At 40.7% G+C, this 16,945-nt stretch overlaps 1 protein-coding gene across 1 annotated transcript in view; it reads right to left on the bottom strand.

The window, feature by feature from the left end:
* The window catches only part of LOC308105811 (low-density lipoprotein receptor-related protein 1B-like), a gene marked incomplete at its 3' end in the record, with an annotated part of 706,266 nt that overhangs the window by 109,321 nt on the left and 580,000 nt on the right, over positions 1–16,945 (bottom strand). Inside the window, 9 exon segments of the mRNA XM_080456736.1 lie at positions 836–1,077; positions 2,157–2,276; positions 4,075–4,209; positions 5,620–5,763; positions 7,991–8,113; positions 9,642–9,764; positions 12,208–12,340; positions 13,201–13,307; positions 14,884–15,016. Coding sequence (XP_080312862.1) covers positions 836–1,077; positions 2,157–2,276; positions 4,075–4,209; positions 5,620–5,763; positions 7,991–8,113; positions 9,642–9,764; positions 12,208–12,340; positions 13,201–13,307; positions 14,884–15,016 — 1,260 coding nt within the window.

Below are 16,945 nucleotides of genomic sequence, written 5' to 3' on the forward strand. Positions count from 1 at the left end.
AGGGTAAAGTGGTGAATGCATGTTTTGTATTAATGATCTGTCAAATAACTGTAATGGAGTAAAAAAAAAAGTACAATATTTGCCTCTGAGACAGAGTGGAGTAGAAGTTTAAAATATCACAAAATAGAAAGTAAATGTACCTCAACATTTTTACCACACTTGAGTAAATGTACTTAGTTACTTTACACCACTGCTTTCAAGTGACTGTGGTCAAAGGCAGTAAAGTGCCATTCACACTGAGCACTATAGGGCATAGCAGTGGCGGCCATTTTCTGGTTCCACTCAAAATAGTCAATGCATTTTTCCCATTGACATTTCCAAAAATATTTATATCAATTATTTTAATCCTAGAATCAAGCCATCCAGGGTTCTGGTGAATCATGACCATAAAACGTTTGATTCTGTGAAAAACTTTTTTGAAAACGGCAAAACGAAGGGTATTTATTAAATATAGTATATCATATAATTAAATATAAAATTAAAAATGTTTAATGGTCATGATTCACTAGGACCCTGGATTGCTTGATTCTAGGCTTAAATGCATTGATATAAATATTTTTGGAAATGTCAATGGGAAAAATGCATTGACTATTTTGAAGTGGAACCAGAAAATGCCCGCCACGGCTATGCCCTATAACTGTAAGGATACCTATAGCCTATAACTATATGGATTGTATTTTCTTTTTTAATAGTTGGTGTGAACTCAACGATCATAAAACTGCATCAATGGCATGCAGGGAAGACAAAAAGATCTTCTGAACTGTTGTCAAGAAGAAAAGGCAATAAAAAGAAGTGTTCCATCATCATAGTCCATGCCCTTCATGGTCATACTTACGATGTTTCTGACATTACTTTTAGCCTGACTCCTGTCTAGGGTTTCTTTGTAAAAAAGGCCCCCCGGGTTAAACTGTGTAGCCCACACAAACTTTAGCTGGTGAGACAGAGCGTCCATCCCGATAATGCGGGCATTGTCCTCGATGCGGGTGAGCAGTTTGTGTCCGTGGCTCTGGTTAAATGGATACACAAAACTTCGGATTTCAGTGTCATTAGCTATGTAGAGCACCCCATCTTCTGGTCCTGTCACCGACGACGAGTTATTAATATGCAAAACAAAATGAAAAGTGGCTAAATTCCATTGGGAGGTATTAGACAGTTTGAGTACAGTATATATCACATGAAGTCACATTTTAAAAACATTAATATTGCACTTATAAATCTACTGGTCATCAATGATACTATATAATAATATATATGATCATATCATCAATAATATTATATATATTTACATTACATATCGCCACGGTCGGGTGGAAAGCTTGTGTGTCCAAAAACGTTGCATTTTTTTACTATTGATTTAAAAAAAAAATTCAACCCATTCAATCCGGGAAAGCATCTGTGTCATTTTAAGATTTCTTTAGCTATTTATAAAACAGCAGATCTACAAGCACCGAGTGCCGCGCTATGAGCCTGTTAGTAGATCTGCTATTTTTAAAAAATTGTGTGAAGCGTTTTTTTTTTAACTCAAATCTTTGCCTCTGGGGGTCCCTGGAACAAAACATTTTGAGATGGGGGTCCGCTGCCAAATAATACAATTTTGGGGGGTCCTTGACATGAAAACATTTGAGAACCACTGATATTATAGAAAGAAAAGTTTTTTTAAAAAGCGGTTAGGATTTAGAAGACATTTGTGGAATATATATTCAAAGATTTGCAAACATTTTCAAAATTTTTCAAAAATAGCAGATCTACAAGCTCATAGCACGGCATTCTGTGCCGTGCTATGAGCTTGTATATCTGCTATTTTTGAATAGCCGAATATATCTATAAATGACACAGATGCGTTCCCGGTCTTAATGGGTTAAAATAGTGAAAATAGCCGATCTACAAGATCACAACGTGTCGCGACGTGGCACGTCGTGCTAGCTTGTAGATTGGCTATTTCCACTACTTTTGTGGGACACTCTTGTATGATGCAGTATAGAGCATACATACATTTATGCATCAAACAGAAACAAGTTTTAATGTGGAGATATGAGATTTCTGCCCGACAACAACGATATGATAATATAATCAATAATCAATAGATTAATATTCAATGCATTTTGTATTTTGACTGTAATATGTTGAGAAAAGCATTTAAAATGTTGGTTCCGTACCTTTCGCTACACAGTTTCCATTGATCTCTTTGTAATTTCGGTCACAAGAGCATTTATAAGATCCTTTGGTATTAGTGCAGTAATGAGCACATGTGTCAAACTGGAGACACTCATTGGTTTCTGCAAAGCAGAGAAAATTATTACAATTACAATACAGCAGTGGTGGAAAAAGTACTCACATTGTGTACTTAAAGTAGCAATACCACAATGTAGACATACTTTGTAAGTAAAAGTACTAGTATTCAAAATGTACTTACTAGTAAAAGTACAAACGTATTAGCATAAAAATATACTTAAGTACTAAAAGTACTCATTATGCACAATGTCCCATTTCACAAGTTATCATATGTTTACAATCCTTTGAAAATAGCAGATCTACAGGCTCACAAGCTGTGAAACTGTAGATCGGCTATTTTCAAATAGCCAAAGTATATATATGTCTGTGTTTTTTTGTAATAATAATCAAAATCTACAAAGTAACTAGTAACTAAAGTTCTCAGATAAATGGAGTAAGAACATAGGAAATACTCCAGTAAAGTAATAATACCTCACAATTGTAGTACATGTACTCAAGTACAGTACTTGAGTACATGTACATAGTTAATTTCCACCACTGCAAGCAAGGGTTCAAATATGAACACAAACAGACACACAACAGTGTAGAGACTGAGAAGTTACAGTAGCTGTGGTGACAACACACACACACACACGCACACGCACACGCACACGCACACGCACACGCAAGCATGTCTATTTCAGTCTTATTTTCATTCTTTTCGCACAGAGCGATAAGCACACAGCACTGAGCCATTAACTGCCAGCTAACTACATTCACATCCGGAGGTTGATTGAAAAATGGCAGCTATCGCCACTTAAGTAAGAGACTAATTAAGTCCTTCATCTGTAATTACAAAACACACAAATAAACAATTAAGTCCTTAGTGCAGCGATTCCAAACCTGTGGGCCGGGGCACTACTGGTGGGCCGTGAGGAGGTTATAAGTGGGCCCACCCAAATATTTGGCAAAACATAATTGATAATTATTGATAATATTAATTTAAAAACATATGTATATAGTCCTATATGAGCCCTATTCAAAAATAACCCAAAATAGCCGATCTACAAGCTCTCAGCGGGCCGCAACGTGACCCGTTGTTAGCTTGTAGATCTGCTATTTATGACTATTTCTGTTCCCCTATAATGACATGCCCATATTAGGGATGACAGGATGAAAGTGGTTAAACATCAGGACACATCGACTGCATAATGTCCGATATCCAATCAATCAATCAATCAATCAATCAATCAATCAATCTGACTATATTGTAAGCAATCCAAGAATACAGCCAAATAATCAGTGGTGGAAAAAGTAAAACAAATTAAAGTAAAAGTATCAATACTGAAATGTAAAAATACTCTGTCACAGGTAAAAGTCCAGAATTCAAAATGTAATTGAGTAAAGTACAAAAGTATTGGTAAAGTAAAAGTACTCATTATGCAAGTTTTCAAATGTAGCCTATAACATGTATATTGTATAAGGTATAATCTTTTGAAAATAGCAGATTTTCAAGCTCACAATGCGTCGCATCACAACGCATTGTGAGCTTGTAGATCGGCTATTTTCAAATGGCCGAAATGTCTAAAGGGCTGAAGTGGGTAAAAATAATCAAAATATAGTAACAAAAGTTCTCAAGTAAATGTAGTGGAGTAAAAGTACAATATTTGGATCCGAGATGTAGTGGAGTAGAAGTAAAAGTATTGGAAATTGGAAAGACTCAAGTAAAGTACAAATACCTCAACATTGTACTTAAGTAAATGTACTTAGTTACTTTCCACCACTGCAAATAATTGACACCAAACAGCTGTATTGTTTATATACTGGGGGTGAGAGAGAAATATATAATTCATAGACCTGTACCTTCACACTGGCCTGTCTTGTGGTTCCTCTTGAAGCCAGCTTTGCACTGGCACACAGCATTAGGGTTTGTTTGATTGCAAACCGCATCCTCTCCACAAGGGTTTGTTTTCTTTCCACATACGTCTCCGCTGGAAACTAGAATTATAAAAGAACATGGACTTTGGAATGAAAACACACCCAGAGCTTCTGGAGAGAACCTGCTGTGTGTCTCTGTTTGATGTGTGGAACGCCGGCCAGGCCCGATCATCTCATTTTATAAGGTACACAACGGGCTCATGCATGGCCATACATATATTACCATAAATAAGGCACAAAAAAACATCACTATAACTATAAAATGCTAGGCTATTGCTTTGGTCCCACCCCCCCCCCCCCCCCCCCCCCCCCGATCCACGGCGGAGTCTGAGGCTATTGTTTGTTTCATCTGCTTCTGGATAGGACTTTGATGTGTGTGTCGCCGGAGCGGGCCGGGCGGGGGGGGGGGGGGGGGGGGTAAAAGTATCAATACTGCAATGTAGAAATACTCGGTTACAAGTGAAAGCCCGGAATTAAAAATGTACTTGAGCAAGAGTACAAAAGTATTTGGTGTCAAAATGTACTTAAAGTACCAAAAGTAGAAAGTACTCGTTGTGCAGAATGTCCCATTTCAAGTTTTCAAATGTAAAACAAAATCTTTTGAAAATAGCAGATCTACAAGCTCACAATGCGTCGCATCGCGAGCTTGTAGGTCGGCTATTTTCAAATGGCCGAAATGTATACAGGGCTTTGGTGGTTGATGCCTGTGTTGTAATAATAATCAAAATCTACAAAGTAACTAGTAACCAAAGTTTTCAAATAATTGTAGTGGAGTAAAAGTACAATATTTACCTCAGTGATGTAGTGGAGTAGAAGTAAAAGAATTGGAAATTGGAAATACTCAAGTCAAGTAAAATGCCTCAAAATTGTACTTAAAGGTAGGGTAAGTGATTTTCTTTGGTTAAAATAAGTGTTAAATAGCTCTATATTGTGATAGTACTCATTGCTATAGAGTGTTTGTTCAGTAACAGTGTTAAATAGATCTATATTGTGATAGTAATCATTACTATAGAGTGTTTGTTCAGTAACAGGAGTCTCCATGTCTCTCCAGCTCTTTATTAAACAGAAAATGCATTTTCAGGTCAGGATACCAATTGTATCCAATCAGGATAGAGACATTGGAAGTGATGACACAAAGAAATGAGCAAATACAATTGGAACTGAAACACTATAAAAAATGAAGCTGATAAATGGGTACTGTCTCTTGATTGGCTGACATTTTGTCACCTAGACCTGAAAATGCATGTTCTGTTTATTAAAAAGCTGGAGAGACAGGAAGACTCCTGTTACTGAACAAACACTCTATGATTACTACAGTATAGTGCTTTAACCTTTTAACAAAAACACTTTTAGTTTTCACCTAAAAAATATCACTTCCCCTACCTTTAAGTACAGTACTTGAGTACATGTAATTAGTTACTTTCCACCACTGGGGGCGACTACTACTACACATCAGTACTGTGTACGTACAGGCCTTGCACTCCTGCTCGTCCGAGCCTCCGTCCCCACAGTCGCTGTAGAGGTCGCACTGCAGCGCGGCCGGGATGCAGCGCTGGTTGCTGCACGTGAACTCCGTCTTACCGCAGGGCCGCGGTCTGATGCCCGCCGCCACTTCTGCTCCGACCCGACCCGACCCAAACCAAACACAAAGAGAGTCAGAGGCTCAAAACAGTGTACTTAAGTAAAAGTATCAATATTGCAATATAGAAATACTCTGTTACAAGTAATAGTTCGGAGTTCAAAATTTACTTGAGTAAAAGTACAAAAGAGTTGGTATCAAAATGTACTTAAAGTAGCAAAAGTATAAAGTAGTCATTATGCAGAATGTCCCATTTCACATGTTTTCAAATGTATAAAATGTATAAAAATCTTTTGAAAATAGAAGATCTACAAGCTCACAATGCGTTTCCGGGGAGAAAGCGAACACAAAGAGAGGGTCAGAGGCTTAAAGGGGCGCAGCGGAGGTACAGGAGAGGAGAGAGAGCACCCATGCAGCACCCAGGGGCGAGGGGGCAGTAAAGACAGGCATGAAAGGAAGAGCAAATGCTTTGAAATTCTTTTGAGATGGTTTTTATAACCCGTTCAATCCGGGTCAACGCATACAGTGTCCTTTTTTAGATGTCTTTGGGGCTATTAAAAAAAATGCAGATCTAGAAGCTCGTAGCGCAGCACCGAGTGCCGCGCTATGAGCTTGTAGATCTGCTATTTTTTTTTTAAATTGTGAAGGATCTTTGAATATACTGTATATATTTTTTAATCACCTGAGGACCCGATTCTACAAATGATCTAAATCCTGAAATTCCAAAATCTTCTAAATGTTGCTATATCAATGCTTCAATCAAGCTTTTTCATGTCAAGGACCACCCGAAATGTTATGTATTTGGCTGCGGACCCCCCATCTCAAGAGATTCCATTCCAGGGACCCTCAGAAGCAAAGATTTGAGTTACAAATGTTCACTTAAAAATATATATAAATATTCAAAGATTTGCACACATTTTCACGATTTTTCAAACAAGAACAGATCTACAAGCTCATAGGGCAGCCCTCGGTGCCACGCTATAAGCTTGTAGATCTGCTATGTTTGAATAGCTCAAAGTATAACATAATGGTTATAGAAACATTCTAAAATGACACATTCAATGCGTTCCGGGTTGAATGTGATAAAGGGGAAGGGGGCTTCGTTCAATGGCCGACATTCAAGGGCAAGTACACATCTTTGACTTTGAAAGTGGGGGGGGGGGGGGGGGGTGAGGCATGTGCTGTAACATGTCCAGCTACGCTTCATGTGCTTTGAAAAATACAAATAAATAAATAAACACATGGCCTTTGGACTTTCTGTTTCATCTGACGTACAGTAGTCAAATGTTTCAGCAGCCGACATAAGCATGTGGTGGAAAGTAACCAAGTAAATGTGTTAAAAAAAACACTAAGACTAAGAAAAAAACACTGAGACTAAGGAGTACAATCAATTAAAAAAAGTGGGATGATGGAAAAAACATCATCATCAAGCATATCTACAAGCTCACAATGCGTCGCATCGCGACGCATTGTGTGCTTGTAGATCAGCTTTTTTCTAATGGCCGAAGTGTATATAGGGCTGAAGTGGTTTAAAGGTATCATGACATTCATGTTTACACCACATTCAGAGTCTTTGTCCTGGTCCTTCAAACGTGTACAAAAAGTTTTAACTGAAAATTCCACTCCAGTGATTCACTGTAGGTGTTTTTGTCTCACATTTCTAAAGCCTTTTCAACTGCAATGAAAAAAGAAATCTTTGCCTGCGGGTGTCGCTGGTGAGGGATTTTGCCTGTCAATCATCGCCTCTGCTCCACCCCCCCAAAGGAAAGGATAGGGAAGGGGAGGGGCGAGGAGGAGAGTGGGCGGGATTAATCGACTGTGACCTCACTGTCGAAGGGCCAAGCTCAGATTACTTTTCAGCCTAATTATTCAGAAAACCCCAGACCACAGAAAATCCACTGAATGTTCAAAGTTCAGATTTTTTGGGTGTAATTGAGGTCATAAAACCCCCAAAAAAACATAAAAAATAAAAAATGTGAAAATGAATGTCATCGAACCTTTAATGTATGTTTTGTAATAATAATCTAAATCTAACTAAAGTTTTCAAATAATTGCAGTGGAGTAAAAGTACAATATTTGCCTCTGAGGTAATGGTGGAAGTGGAGTACAAGTTTTGAAAATTGGAAACACTCCAGTAAAGTAAAAAAATCCCGAAAAGTGTACTGAAGTACAGTACTTGAGTAAATGTACTGTACTTAGTTACTTTCCATGAGTGGATACAGTAAGTGGGCGTGCGCTGTGTTGCTCGGTGTGCTCGCTCACCACACTCCTCCTCGTCAGAGTTGTCTCCACAGTCGTCCACTTTGTTGCAGACCTGGTCCGTCCTCAGACACACGTGTTCGTTCCGGCAGCGGAACGGGCGAGTGGGCGGGCAGGGGAGCCTGGCTGCATGGGGGGATAAACAATACATACAGAGAATAAAGATACATGTTGACAACAACTACCTATTGTCACTTCACTTCAGCCATGGCACCCTGTATCTACCATAGTGTTGTTGACGTTGTCGGGAAGAAACCTCTTATCTCTGTATTTTAACACATCGAGTGCCATAAACGGTCCGGACCGTTTTTGAGGATCCAAACGAGAAGTGCCGAAAACGGTCCGGACCGTTTTTGACCCAATTCTATTTTTATACGAGTGGCCCACGTGGGGCGCTAAAACGAAACTTTGACATCACCCAAGGAGTTTCTGAGAAGAAGAGGCTGGATGTGGCTCCATGTAAAAAATCCTTCCGGTCGGTGTTTTCAATGTTATCTCCTTGACTAAAAGCTTAATATCTCCATTTCTTTTTAACGTGGTGGAAACGAGCCGTTTTCGATCGGCGATCACGCTGCAATGGAGGATCGCGTTGGAAATATTATTGTTCCAGGCGCTAGTCGGGACCCTCCGCCGTCTCGCACGCACGCTTTGTTTACATGCACTTCCGCGTCGGGGCTTCCACAGCACGAAACGTATAACGCAAGTGGATGGAAGAAATGCAGGCACTCAACGTATAATATTTTAATAAACCTCTGGCACCCAATGTGTTAACTTTGTATGGGTTGTTTTCCCCCATAAATCACTGCCCTTCTTCGTCATACTACAATGGTAAAGGTAAATGGTGCATTTATATAGCGCTTTTATCCAGAGCGCTTTACATAGATTGTGCATTACATTCACCCATGGACCGATGGACACCGATGGAGGAGGAAACCATGCAAGGCACCAACCTGCTCAGTGAGGGGTTCAGTGTCTTGCTCAAGGACACTTCTACACTAACTCTGGGGGAGCCCGGGATCGAACTGGAAACCTCACGGTTTCCATCCGGCCGCTCTACCCCTGAGCCACTGCCGCCCACAATGTCACAAAAAAGTTGCTAAAGTAGTTGATCTACGACCTCAAAAACGCGACGCATCACGATGCATTTTGAGCTTAGGCTATTTTGCTATTTTGGAATTTAAATTCTGAAAAGTAACGACAGTAATGAGGTTTCTATACCAACAGCAACGATATTTCATCTTTTTGTTATTTCCTAAATCAATGCACTACTTTTACACTTCGTCTTATGACACTTACACAAAGGCAAAAATAGAGACGCTATGGTTGTGTGTGTAAGTCTGTCTGTCTGTGGGTTTTGTGAATATTTAACCAATAAAAAAAGAGCTTGAGACTAACTATCATATATACTGTACACTGGATCCATTGGAACACGCAGGTTCTCTTTTTCCGTGTCCTGAAAAGTTAGGTTTTTGTGGGGGACGTACAAGGAGAGCCTCGCTAAAACGCAAAACTCTTTGAACAGTGAAAAGAACCGATCTTTTTTCATTGAACAATCCAACACCTTGACAATGAGTTATGTCGCCCCGCAGGAAATGGAAAAGTAATGAGATCCACACACCTTTAGAAAAAGAAGAAGAAGAAGAGCGAACCTTACCGCACATGTCTGTGTCTTCGTCAGAGTTATCTCCACAGTCGTCCTTGCCGTCACAGACCCAGGTGTGGAGCTTGCACAGGGTGTTGTTGCAAATGAACTCATCTGATCGGCAGAATAAGGCGCCTGGAAATTGAAGAAGAAGATGACCGGGTGTGATTTCATTTCCTTTTCCCCCTCGGCTTCTCCTTCTTAACCCTTTCAATCCGGGAAACGCACGTCTGTCATTTTTAGATTTCTTTGGGCTATTCAAAAAATAGCAGATCTACAAGCTCATAGCACGGAGCTTGTAGATCTGCTATTTTTTTTTTATATTGTGAAAATGTGTGCAAATCTTTGAATATATATATTTTTTAAATCAAACATTTGTAACTCAAATCTTTGCTTCTGGGGGATTCTATAAATGTCGTCTAAATCCTAACGTATGTTGCTATAATCAGTGGTTCTCAAACTTTTTCTTGTCAAGGACCCCCAAAATTACATGTATTTGGCCACGGACCCCCATCTCAAAATAATTTGTTCCAGGGACCCCCAGAAGCAAAGATTTGAGTTACACATGTTCGCTTTAAAAACTATATATATTCTGAAAGATTTGCAAAACTTTTCACGATTTTCAAAAAATAGCAGATCTACAAGCTCATAGCACGGCACCGAGTGCCGCGCTATGAGCTTGTAGATCTGCTATTTTTTGAATAGCCCAAAGAAATCTTAAAATGACAGAGATGTGTTCCCGGATTGAAAGGGTTAAAACACAGTACTTCCACATCGCATCGACCTTGAACACGTTTGCATTTGAGGGTCACAAAAGGCTAGAAGAAGTGGAATGATGAAGAAGGCTGTTGGTTTTATAGTGTCTCTCATCAAGGAGAAGTCCTGACTCACAGGAATAAGTCTGGAGTCATCCAATGTCATCTGTAAACATATCGCTCCCTATTTTTATCCTCTGACACAGTACAGTGGGGATATACTGTACCTGCTGTATATTGTTGACACAGTTTTGATATCGTTCACCTTTTGTTTTTCATCATTATTCTTGTCGCTACCCTTAAAGGAGTAGTTCACCCAAAAATGACTTATTTTTTATCAATTGCACACCCCATGAAGCCTTGAATTCATGGATATTTTTTCGCATTCCTAAGCCAATAATTTGATAACCGGGTGTATTTCTGGTAGGAGACTCAAAGAGTCTCCTTTGTGTCTCCTACCGGATATATTAGCATCTTTCCGCTGGTCATCAAATTATTGGTTTAGGAATGCCACAAAGACAAATCCATGAATCCAAGGCTTCACATGGGGTGTGCTTCAATTGGTAGAAAATAAGTAATTTTGTGGGTGAACTACTCCTTTAACTTTTTCTTCCGTTATCTAACCTGTGTTCTAACTGCTGTGCTGTTTGTTCTGTATGTTGGCTTTCATGGTGAATACTGTTTTCTACTTTTTAACTTAAAAAACCTGTACAGTAAGTAAGTCATTATAGAAAAGAACATCACAAATAGTAAAATGTGAAAATGTTTACGCTCCGGTGGCAAAGGATGAACAATGAACAATAAAACAATGAGCACATCCTTCCCACCATGCATTAACCCACGCACGTCCTGTACACAGCAACAGCATTAAAGTCCTCCTCCACTTTACCATGGTTCTACTGCAGTGGTTCTACTGCAGTGGTTCTACTGTAGTGGTTCTACTGCAGTGGTTCTACTGTAGTGGTTCTACTGTAGTGGTTCTACTGTAATGGTTCTACTGCAGTGGTTCTACTGCAGTGGTTCTACTGCAGTGGTTCTACTGTAGTGGTTCTACTGCAGTGGTTCTACTGTAGTGGTTCTACTGCAGTGGTTCTACAGCAGTGGTTCTACTGCAGTGGTTCTACTGTAGTGGTTCTACTGCAGTGGTTCTACTGTAGTGGTTCTACTGCAGTGGTTCTACTGTAGTGGTTCTACTGTAGTGGTTCTACTGTAATGGTTCTACTGCAGTGGTTCTACTGCAGTGGTTCTACTGCAGTGGTTCTACTGTAGTGGTTATACTGCAGTGGTTCTACTGTAGTGGTTCTACTGTAGTGGTTCTACTGCAGTGGTTCTACTGTAGTGGTTCTACTGCAGTGGTTCTACTGTAGTGGTTCTACTGCAGTGGTTCTACTGTAATGGTTCTACTGTAGTGGTTCTACTGCAGTGGTTCTACTGTAGTGGTTCTACTGCAGTGGTTCTACTGCAGTGGTTCTACTGCAGTGGTTCTACTGCAGTGGTTCCCAAACCTTTTCAGCCCAGACCCAAAAGATACCTTTGGTGTCTCCCCGGGACCCTCATAGTTTTAGTCTACAACAGAGGTCTTCAACAGGGGGTCCGGGACCCCTAGGGGGTTCTCAGAGTTACTACAGGGGGTCCTCTAAATCCACATTGTGTGGTGGGGAACATTAGCCGAAAATGTGAGCTTGTAGATCTACCTTTTTAGACCCTCAAAAAAGGTAGTCGACAAACATTTTTAGTCGACGAAATCAACACTGCAGCTAAGGGGGTCCGTGGCCTGAAGAACGTTGAAGACCCCTGGTCTACAGAATGAACGGTGGTCCTACCGTGGCTACAGTTGTCCTCGTCGCTGTGGTCCACGCAGTCCAACACGTCGTCACAGCGCCAGCGGCGAGGGATGCAGTGGGCGCGGTTCAGACACAGGAACTCGTCCTCCTTGCATTCCTTCACGCAGCCGATCTGTCGCCGTGGGAACAAACACACAATCAGCATCAGCAACAAAACACACACATGGTCCTCTTACATGAAGAGGTGGAGCACATCATCATCAAGATGAAGAGGTGGAGCACATCATCATCAAGATGAAGAGGTGGACCACATCATCATCAAGGTGAAGAGGTGGACCACATCATCATCATGATGAAGAGGTGGACCACATCATCATCAAGATGAAAGGTGGACCACATCATCATCAAGATGAAGAGGTCGACCCATTCATCTCGGTCAATTTAGATTTCTTTGGCTATTCAAAAATAGCAGATTTCCCCCTCAACTGTGCTCAGAGTTTAAATAAAGGTTAAAGGACAACTTGACCCATTTTCAACCTATCTTCATATAGTTGGTTCTCACTAACAGTCATTATAATATGGTAACATTTTTGTCTATTCGGTCTGTGTCTCAGAGGAGGGCTGTGGATGGTTCAGAAACCCGTCTACCAGTGACATCATCGATGTGGAATCCAAGCTAATAGAATAGCTTATAAACATAAAAATAAAGAATTAGAAATCTTGTTTGAAAAAGCAAAAAATAACTGCCTAACGATGATGTCACTGGTAGGCAGACCCAGTAGAATTTATTTTCTTTTACCATTTTATCCTGAGCATTAGTGAGGACCATTTATAGGAAGTTGAACATGGTTGAAGTCGTCCTTTAAGATGTGGAGGAGGATACTATCTCCTGTTTCTGTAGCGTGAGTCAGCTTGGTTGTTCAAGTCAGGCTCTCATACCACACGGCAATATCAAAATGACAAGAACTATGAGCGGTATGTCTTTGGTTTTTGCGTGAGTGGTAGAAAATGAGGTTGTGGTGTCGTACTGACCTCATCCGAGCCGTCCAGACAGTTGTCATGGCCGTCACAGCGCAGGCTGGCGGACACGCATCCCCCGCTGGCACACACGTACTCGTTGAGGGAACACGACGGGACCACTGAGGACACAAACACATCACAGATGAACCACTTTAAACCCTCCGTTCAGTCAAAGCCACCTGGGTCACAACTGTAGTTGGACCGCTCCCCCCCCTCCCCCCCTCTACACCAAATCTCTTCGCCAAAAATAGCCAATCTACGTTGTGACGAATTGTGAGCTTGTAGATCGGCTATTTTTGGCGAATGTTCCCTGAGGAATAAGGATGCTGGTGGCTCTTTGACTGCCAATGATGAGATTTCTCGTCATATTATTTTGCCAAGGCTGCCAATGACAAGAATGACGTGGTTTTGTGCTAGATGGCGCTGTTCGCTAAAGGGGGGCGCATGCTACCATTTTCGGTGGTCACCTTATCACCTTATCACCCCGGTGGTGATAGAGAGAGCTCTCTCTATCATAGAGAGCGCTCTCTCTATCACCTAAAAGGTGATAGGGTGACCACCTCATTTGGTAGCATGCGTGGGCCTTAACACGTGAGTAGCAGATCACGTGATCGCAAGATCTCCTCCACCATTCACTTCCTTGTTATTCGATTTGGAAAACGCATTTTTCTCGCCTCCCTGGATTTCCTCTGCATTTTTGACGAGCCATGCTATATTCAACGGCCTATAACTAGCAAACGGGGGGGTCCCTCCATGTTTAGCAACGATCGGGGGACCGTTCATACTGGAGACAAATATTATGTGACTAGTTGAAGGCAAGGGGAAAAAAATCAATGTTTTCAGTCAAAGAGTTAAGATAACTCACATCCACAGAGTGACCATCAGCCATAACTTTCCTCAGCTGTAAATCACCCCCCAGGTGAGTCTATTACATTCCTTACTGAAAAGTGGACCGAAAACTTTAACCCCACCATCGAGGTTATTTCAAGCTTAAAGTGTGACCCTGGGACCGTGCTCGTTGGCATCGGAATACGACGTCTCTCCCCCCCCCCCCCCTCAGGCCAGAGAGAGAGAGAGAGCGTGCTGTGTGCTGTATGATACCTGCTGCTGAATAAACTTCAGTCGCTTCAGTCGCCCCAAACGGTAAAGTTTTGTGCCAAATCATCCCGACTCTATCTCGGGCAGAGCGTCTCGAGAACAGCGGTAGCTACTGTACTACCGTACTACCGTACTACCGTACTACTGTACTACTGTACTACTGTACTACTGTACTACTGTAACGCGTCTCACGCCTCCACAAAATTGTCTTGGCATCGGATGAGGCTGTTTTCTAAAGACCTCACCACCCCGGCGCGGTGCCACGGTGCCACGGTGCCACGGGCAACGGTACCACGGTGCCACGGGGCAACGGGTTTTCAGTTCCAAAAGCTGAATCCCTTTTTTTGTTGTTTTTAAATGGCACAGTTACTACACTCATGTACCCACGGACTGTCAAATGGGTTCCTTGAAACTCCTTTTCTACTATTTAAGACAGGGGGGAAAAAACAGTCTAAAGGAAAAACACTATAAAGCGCACAAGGCTTCAGGAGGCGGAAACTTTCAAACTTTTGATAGGTTCCATTTTATGGATTTTTCACTTGTTTCCACAGCTGCGGTTTCTTTTGAAGAAGTTCAAAGAGGCCTTGGGGTGAGCACCTGTTCCCTGGCAGTTCCTCTCGTCCTCGCCCGTCTTGCAGTCCTCTTGACCGTCACACAGCCACTTCAGTGAGATGCAGAGGTTGTTATGACAGCGGAACTGGTCCTCCGCACAGCGCGCCTCACAGTCCTTCTGGAACATAGAAGGACAAAAACATCACAAACTAATAAAGCAATGTTCTGTCCTGGGAAGTCCAGTGGAACAGCTCTTAAGAGGCAACCACAGCTCATTATTGGTAAAATGTTTTAATAATAATAAAGTACAGTTGCCTAGATACATAAAAGACTTTATACTATTAAGCACTTAAGGCTTTTTTTGATTATTTATTATTTTACTTTGAAAGTTGAAGTTGAAAGAAAGAGTAAGAAAGAAAGAAAGAAAGAAAGAAAGAAAGAAAGAAAGAAAGAAAGAAAACTATCAATAATGCAAAAAAACATGCAAAAAAAACCCCAATATACATATATATATATATATAAAATATATTCCAAATGTAGCCACTTGATCCCCAACATCCATATTCCGGGGGGAAACATTACACGTTACGCGTTTGTAGATCGTCTATTTTTGACAAAGAGACGTGGTGTAGACGTAATAAAAATACGTTTACTAAGTCTAGACGGTGTAAGTGGTTAAAATAGGACCATGTCCCAGCATGGTCCTATTTTAACCACTTAAACCGTCTAGACTAGCTTATTGATCACAACTCAGTGAATACTTGACATGATTGCCTAACAAGTATCCAAAGCACACTGTGGTATGTGTGGATTCTGAGGAAGCCGATCTCTTTCCATTCATTTCAGTGTGTTATATGAGCAGCAGAGATTTGACAATATCTAAGAGATAGAGGCGATCTATAACACAGTTTACTATGCCTGAGAATAGCCTCTGAAGAAAAGATTTATGAACAAAAGCCAAACGGCGATGACTCATGAGCCACACAGTTTCTGTTCAGCTGACATTGACACAATTATTCGGGTCAATTAGGTGGCATTTCAATGACTGGACAAAATGTAAACCAGGAATATGACAAATGCAACCTCGAAAAATGAAGCACTTAACGGCAAAATGGTTTATGTATGATATACTGTAAGCTGCAAGTAGACAATAACGTGTTTAGAATGGATAAGATACATCCTATATTGTCTTAAAACATGGACATGAAGATCAGGCTCTAATTAAATGGCTGCTCCAAAAAGTTTGGAAAATGATGGTGTCCATTCTTTCAATTTGTCCAGAATGATGGTGTTTTTGGGTGTTAACCAATCCGTTGGATGTTATTTTGGTATTCTGTATCTGCATAGTACTCATTTAAATAATGAATGCTTCTGTGGAAAACCCAAAACCCTTTAAATCTCCTACCGATAAACAATGGGGGAAGATTAGGAGAACAGACGTTTGTTTCACTTTATTAAAACATTTCAGAGTCGTCACCCAACAGACTAAGGCAGCCAAAGCAAACTTAGCCTCTACTGGCAGGCCGTTTCCCTTTTATTATCGGTCCACTGGAGGTAGATAGATTTTAACCCATTAAGACCGTGTGTCATGTTTAGATATCTTTGGCTATTCAAAAATAGCAGATCTACAAGCTCATAGCGCGGCACCAAATGGCGCTTGAAGTTGTAGATCTGCTATTTAATTATATTGATTGGTAAAATGTTCAAATCTTTGAATATATGTTTTTTAAATCTCAAATCTTTGAACGGATGTTGCTATAATATCAGTGGATCCCAAACTTTTTCATGTCAAGGACCACCCAAAATGATATGTATTTGGCCGCGGACCCCCATCTCAAAATATTTTGTTACAGGGACTCCCAAAACAAGATAAAGTAAAACAAATACATATTCAAAGATTTGCACAAATGTTAAAGATTTTTCAAAAATAGCAGATCTACAAGCTCATAGTGCGGCACTCGGTGCCGCGCTATGAGCTTGTAGATCTGCTATTTTTGAATAGCCAGATAAATCTTAAAATGACACACAGATGCATTCCCAGTCTTAATGGGTTAATATCTAGTAATTAACGTGACTAATTCCTTTTTCCATGGATAGTTTTTCTCAA

Source organism: Gymnoscopelus braueri, assembly GCF_963280865.1.
Source record: "Gymnoscopelus braueri genome assembly, chromosome: 18".
Taxonomy (NCBI): domain Eukaryota; kingdom Metazoa; phylum Chordata; class Actinopteri; order Myctophiformes; family Myctophidae; genus Gymnoscopelus; species Gymnoscopelus braueri.